This window comes from Triticum dicoccoides, chromosome 4A (genome assembly GCF_002162155.2).
Source record: "Triticum dicoccoides isolate Atlit2015 ecotype Zavitan chromosome 4A, WEW_v2.0, whole genome shotgun sequence".
Classification (NCBI taxonomy): domain Eukaryota; kingdom Viridiplantae; phylum Streptophyta; class Magnoliopsida; order Poales; family Poaceae; genus Triticum; species Triticum dicoccoides.
In genome coordinates this window covers 113,782,384-113,789,254 of record NC_041386.1, presented here as the reverse complement: position 1 = coordinate 113,789,254, position 6,871 = coordinate 113,782,384, and the positions used below count along the sequence as shown (strand labels likewise).

The window sequence follows — 6,871 nt, the reverse complement described above, 5'->3', positions numbered from 1 at the left end:
TGCTACGAAACCGTAAAAAAAGAGGAATTACCACTGGCTTAGGGGGTCATCAAAAGATAATGGTGTCTTGCGGCTGTTGCATGGTTCACGATTAAAAAGAGAGCGCGGATATAATAAAAGATCATGTTGCAGTCGCCAAAGAGTCTTGAGCGGCCTTAGTAGGTCCTTTGCAAGATTTATAGTGAGATACCATTTTGAATTTGCAACATAGGAAAATGGGTGTGAGTAAGTTGAATGCACAAGATCATGGATTAGGTAGGAGGACAACATCTATCGCCACGTTGAATTGCAATTTGTTTGCCATCTTCTGCTATGACATGGAACCGAAAGAATTGGAGTGGCATACTTGCATTTATAATTTGGGTGTTTACAAGAGTGTTATTCTCACATTAGGGTCGTGTTCTAGTTTGCATTACACCTCTACGACATGGTGACTGTTGGTCCTCAAGCAAACTCTTAGCTCTCAGCTCCTATGAGTCTAAAGCTAACTTAAAAAGGACACTACGCTACCAAATAGGTCAAACTGTGGGGAGTAGGCTAACCTCATTTGAACAGGGCAGCAAGGTAACATTGATTAATATGTGTAACATTCACAAAGGTCACATTCTGACATTTAGAGAAATAAGGAAGATAGCCCCTCAAAATACAACATATAAACAGAAGAAAAGCTTAACAGCACATTGCCACTGGGTCTTATTCAGTGAAAATAAACAGCATCTTACCTGAAGTAGCAATGTTATGAGGGTCATCAATGTCAGAGAAATCAATGCTGCTGACTCCATTTGAATTTAAACTGTCTTGCAGTTTTAGTGCCAGTTCATGAAGTGTCAATCCTTCTGAGGTATAAATGTTGCGATACCTGAAACAAAAATATAGGCTCCATGTAAATGAATTAAAGATCCGAGATATCATTTTGAGATGGAACTTTTACAAACACTTTCATGAATGACACTTCAAGAACTTTTAACTCTTGTGAGTCAATAAATTTAAGCTAGACCCAGTTTCCATGTAAAATTGTGGTACTTACGGTTGTCGTCTTTTCCCCATTCCAGCATGGTCTTCAAACTGGGAAGGAGTAAGCTGAAGTCGAAAGAGAACAACACAACCATCCATTGGTTATTGGTTATTGAACATAATAATAAATGCATCCTAAAAACAACTTTATTGATAGCCAAGTTTAAGATAGTTACCTCTTCATTGCAGCAATCACAGACTATACCTGCCCCCCGTTTATAGCCTTGCTTTAGAACCTAAAATCAGAAGTGTGAGTGGTCTTAAGAGTCTTTAAAAATTCTGCAAGTGTGGAAAAGGGCTAATGTAGTCCATGCAACATCTAAAAGACCTCTCCGTGCTTCAACTTGTAAGTCAACAAAGTAAGGTCTGGAAGGCCGCCTTCCTTGAAAACCAGCGGGTGCAAGGAGTTATCCCTGAGGCAAAAATAAGACACATATCGATGATTATGCATCACTTCCATCTCATGGCATGCGAATACACAGCAAGATCCCCTAAATGTGACATGTCAAGAAAATGCTGAAGCTTGACCTTTTACCTCACTTTTGTTCGCCGCGGTTCTTTCTTCTTTGAGTCCATGTGGTGACTCACGGGTGGCTCTTGAACAATTGAAGCTGAGCTTGATAAAGCAAATGCTAGATCTATGGGATCACACTCTGATGAGGTCGACATTACTGCAGCATCTGCTGCCAAATTAGGCTTTATATCCTCAGGACTAAGAGGATCTGCAATGTTCTCACTAGGAATTTCTACAGTGGCACTTTTCATTGAAGTGCATGTAGATAGACCCGAAGTTCCTTTCTCGGGGCTTTTACTCAAGGTTGGAGCTGAAGTTTGAGTACTTCCTCGCTTATATTGCCACCGTGGCCTCCTGAATGCACTCCAGCTCAGGTTTGAGATGTGATTGCTAGTAGATTTTTTCAAGGAATTTGCCGAAGTAGTGGCTAAAGTTCTATGGCTTGTCACTCCTGCAGCTGACTCCTGCAAACTAGCAGTGGAGTTTGAATGAAAGCTGAAGTCAGTCTGGTGTTCTGATGGTTTATGACACTCAAAATGCATGTACTTACAAAAGCTTATATTAGGAAGTACACATATAAAAATGGTAAAGACCAAGGAATGAGATCGTTCCAAATTAGTACGATTCTGCTGGGAATTTAGAGTAGCTTATAAATTATAAAGATAGCATAAATTTAGTCCCATCTGTACTGACAAATATATAGCATCGAGTTATATTTCCTTGGTTTAAATTAAGGGCTTATTCAGAGTTCAAGCCCCCATCACCCCCAACCCCAACCCCACCCCAATGTGTAAATATCAGATAACATAACAGAGCTCTTGGAAATATTAAGGAAGGAATGGGTTTTTATGCAATCTGGATACAGGCCAATGAATTTGTGTGCGCACAGTAACTTACCATTGGGTTGAACAAGGATGTGAAGGCGCATCAACAAAACCATTATTTTCCACTTGAAAAGAAGCTGAAATCGTCACAATACAGAGAAAAGATAGACCAACATAAAGATTATCAGATCCTGAAATACAACCAAAAGTAAGAAAGCTTTGGGTCCTCAATGAAAATACCTTTCCACTTTCCATATTCAATCAGATTTGGAGTGAGACCAGTCTGTTCTTCAATCAGGTCCCCAAGCAAGTCAAGTCTTTTATATTTAAGTACTTGTATCAACTTATACAGCGAAATTCCACTGTCCAAAAATATATGATCATTTTGGTTGTTTGTTAACTGGCCAGCATGTTGCTCAAACTCACATGCATTCATTATCTACAATTGATCAAGCATCCCAAGGTCAGGTTTGATTTTTCAGAGAATTCACAGGTACAGATATACAAGAATAACAATGTGTGCAGTGCCGCAGTCAAGATAACAGAATGCTCACATTACTGTAATCACATTGCATACAACCACAGGAATATCTCTGTCCGTCGATACGCCCAGTCAGCTCCACCTAAGGACCGTCAAATGAAATTTATATGAATTAAACTATATAGGTTTTCAATCACCATTCCATGCTGAATCTACAACTAAACTGCCTGAAGAAATAGCACTCACCCCATTCTTCTTGTAGGTCACCCTGAAACCTTCAAGAAGCCCAGTGGACAGCAATCCTCTGACATCCTTAAGTAAACTCTCTGGCTTGTACTTGGTTTCTGATGTTCGCACTGACTGATACTTCGTTTCCATCACTTTCACTTTCACATGGGTGGCTGTCGACAAGCCAATATCCCTAGGTCGATCACCAGTTGTAATCCTTACCTCGACCACACCAGGCATCTCATGGTCACCACGGGCTGCATTCTCAATCTGTTCTGCGGCGTCTATCAAACTCAAGCTGTGTTCCGTAGAAGGCCATTCAATGCCATCCATGGGTTCCACTTCGGTGGCTGGATTATTTCCCCTGATAAAAAGGAAGCATTATGACTGAACAATCCTGCAATGAGTCCCGGACTTCTAGTTTTACCACCCCAAACATCATGATTCGTCAATCTGGTCACTATTCTACAACTCTATCAGACTGCTATCGATTTGATGCAAGGGAAAAGGCCTATTGTACCTTTGCTATGAAATGACACGAGTAGACAGAGTTCCAAACACAAATCAGTCAGCGGAATTGCTAACCTCAAGTCAAGAAGAGACAAGCCGGCATTCGCCTCTTCGCTCGTAATATCGAAGTTGAAAGCCTGCTGCGCCGGCGCAGCCCAAGCAGGCTGCTCCACCATCACGTCGCTAGCCTGAAGCAATTCCGGCTCCCTGCTCGCCGGCTGACCCTGCGCAAGGGGCGGACAGGTGGCGGCGGCGGCGGGCACCGTCATTGGCACCCCGGCGGCCTCACGGAAAGCCGCTGGGAATCTCTCGGCGGGCACCTCCCTGAGCGTGTGGAAGAGGTCGTAGAGCGAGGTGCCGTTGGGGAGGAAGATGTGGCCGTTCTGGTTCTTCGATTTCGCCCCCGCGTGCTTCTCGAACTCCAGCACCGACAAGACCTGCGCGCGCAAACGAAACGAACCCCTCAATTTTCGCCCAAATCGGGCGGATCCTCCTCTCGAGACGGGCGGGTGTCGCGCGGCACTTACCTTGCCGCTGCGGCGATAGGCGCAGGACGAGTCGCAGGCGCAGGCGTAGCCGCGTTCGGTGACGAATCCCTCCAGAGAAGCCTGCGCGCGGCGAGTTTTTTCAGTGAGAATCCACGGGGAGGGGACGGGGCTGCGGAAGCGAGACGGGGGGCGGCGGCGACGGCGAGCGCGCTCGAGTCGCGGGGTGTCGAGGAGAGAGAGAAGCGGGCCTTGGGCGTGGGTTGGACTGGCGAGGGGACTACTCACGTTGTGCTTGGCGAAGCGGTACGTGACGGTGACGCCGCGCAGGAACGGCAGGAGGTCCGCGACGCAGTTAATTCTAACGGCTGCGCCGACTGCGTTTGCGCCGCCGCGCTGCTCCGGCTGCATCTCGGCGGCCTTGGCCTCTGCTGCGTCGTCGCCTGGGCGGTGCTGGTATAGGCTGTGCGCTACTTTCTCGGCGTCGTTGCTCTCGCCGGCTGAGATTTCATCCGCTGAATCGTTTATTTCGTGCAAATCTCTTGTTCGACCGTGCTTCAAGCAGACTCTCTCGTGCAGATTGCAGAGGAAGAGCCTGACATCGTAATGAGTCGTCGAGTTTTTTTTTGCTTCGTCACAACTTTTTTAAGGCAAACCAAACTGTGATTCTGATTAGATGGTTGGGATAACAGTGATATCCTTGTCCATTAGTGTTCAAAGTCATAAGGCCAACTCCACCACGCGATCCTATCCTGTCCGGCCCCATCCGTTTGAGGTAAAATGGACAAAGCAGGTGGCCCAGCGCGCGACAGCCTGGACCCATCTTGTCTGTTTTGTGTCCGGGCCGACCCATTTCGAGCGCAAACTTGCGGCGAGTTTGGGTCGCGACGGACAACAAACGGACGCGCTCTCGTCCGTGTCGGGGCCACGTGGCAGGCGGCCACCCACCTCCCACCCGCCCACATCAATGCGCACGAGCGGGCGGTCCCACCCGTCATCCGCACGTCGAACGGTCGCCGTCCTTCTTTAAGTGGGAGGCGTGGACGGGTCATCGTCCACACTGCCCCACGCCACCCCGTGGCCTCCTCGAAACCCGACAGCGGCTGCTCCCAAACCCTAGCCAAGACCTCGCCGGCCGGCCACCCGCAGCCATGGGCCTCTGGAACTACGGCCGCAAAGGCAAGCACGACCGCGAGGCTGGTTCCTCGCCGGGACGCCGTCGCGGCTCGATGAAGAAAGAGGAGCCCACCTCGCCATCGCCACCACGCCGGGCCCCCGCGCCGCCCGCCTTCTCCATCGCGCCCACGTCCGCCGGCGAGCGCGACCGGCATTATATCCGCGCGTTGGTGTGCCGCCGTTATTAGGAGACGAGGACGCCGCTCCCCTGGAGCGACGTCCATCTTCCCAATAACTGGCATCTCTCCGTCGACCGGGTCCCGATCCCGCCGGTCCCGACGAGCGGCCGTGCGCGCGACGAGGAGATCGAGCGCCGCCGCCGCCTCCTCCCCGACGACCTCTTCTATGACCCCAGGTACGCCCCCGACTTCGGACTCTGGGACACCTGGTTTTGTGACGAGCACGACACCAGGCGCACGTCCTTCTTCGCCGGCACCTCGACGGGGCCGCGGCGGCCATGACAGGAGCGCGCAGCGCCTGCTCCCCAAGAGCGCGGGCATAGGCAGGTGCGCGGCGTCACGCCCACACCGTCGCCATCACCGTCTCCGTCGCCCCCTCCACCTCCTCGCATGACAGCGGAGGAGGAGGCCCGTCTCCTGCAACGTGTCATGGACGACTCCATGTACACGCACGACGAGCGGCAGTGGGACGGCCTGGAGGAGACCATGTCCCTCTCTGCCGCCGGGGACATCGCCTTCCCGAAGCTGCAGATGGTGACCGTGGAGGAGGAGAGGAGGGAGGACCCGCCGGCCGCGTTCCAGCAGCTGCTGGGTCAGGGGTGGGGCTGGTCCTGCACTGCTCCGAAGATGGCCGCCGGCATGGGCGTGAACTGGTGCCCCACTCCGCCGCGGTCACCGGAACGGGAGGCGTCGCCACGGGAGGAGGTGGTGCAGGCACCTCCGGCCGTCCAGCCCGCCCCCGTCCACCACGCACCTCCGGCCCACCTCTGGACGCCGCCGACCTACGTCGACCTCGTCAGCGACGACGACGACACCGGCGGCCAGTGAAGACGGCGACGGCCACGGCACCGACGGGCGCGGCAGGAGCGCGCGGGAGGCGTTTTTATATTTTGTTTTATATGTTAATTATGAAACTGGGTCTTTTAAGTGGCCGTGGAAACTGGGCCGTTTTGTGGCCGACCCCTATATATGTTTTATGTTTTTTAAATATGTTTATTTATTTTTTAGTTATATATATATATATATATATATATATATATATATATATATATATATTTATGTCCATCCCGGACAAGATTTGGGGTGCGGTCGCGCGGTGCGCGCACGCCGACCCATCTGACAAAGCTGGACACGGGCGAACCCATGACGCTCCAAAGGGACAAAATCCGGCCAATCCGGACGTCCATTTAGGGTCGTGCGGTAGAGTTGGCCTAACTGTTTATGAGCATCTGCTACTGTACTGTATTCAGAAAAAAGCTTAAAAAACACGCAATCTTTTTCTTGAATTTACACGAGTGTATATATCATATATTAAAGAAGGAAATGCATAGAAAGCCTCCACCTATCATTTACAAGTGCGGTGATTTCTCACACATATATACAACTCCACTCCACCTACTACAATTTAGGCTACTCCTCCCCACTGCTCCACCGCACTAAACCTCCAAACACAAAGTCAA

The 6,871-nt window shown here is 50.2% G+C and overlaps 1 protein-coding gene across 1 annotated transcript in view; it reads right to left on the bottom strand.

The window, feature by feature from the left end:
* The window catches only part of LOC119285299, an 8,643-nt gene extending 4,105 nt beyond the window's left edge, over positions 1-4,538 (bottom strand). Inside the window, exons 1-11 of the mRNA XM_037564534.1 lie at positions 4,099-4,538; positions 3,647-4,008; positions 3,080-3,425; positions 2,907-2,975; positions 2,593-2,791; positions 2,426-2,489; positions 1,550-1,999; positions 1,343-1,427; positions 1,191-1,250; positions 1,028-1,080; positions 723-859 (exon numbers count right to left, since the gene is read on the bottom strand). Coding sequence (XP_037420431.1) covers positions 723-859; positions 1,028-1,080; positions 1,191-1,250; positions 1,343-1,427; positions 1,550-1,999; positions 2,426-2,489; positions 2,593-2,791; positions 2,907-2,975; positions 3,080-3,425; positions 3,647-4,008; positions 4,099-4,467 — 2,194 coding nt within the window. The 5' untranslated portion in view covers positions 4,468-4,538. The remainder of the gene's footprint in view (positions 1-722; positions 860-1,027; positions 1,081-1,190; positions 1,251-1,342; positions 1,428-1,549; positions 2,000-2,425; positions 2,490-2,592; positions 2,792-2,906; positions 2,976-3,079; positions 3,426-3,646; positions 4,009-4,098) is intronic.
* Between the last annotated feature and the right edge of the window lie 2,333 nt (positions 4,539-6,871).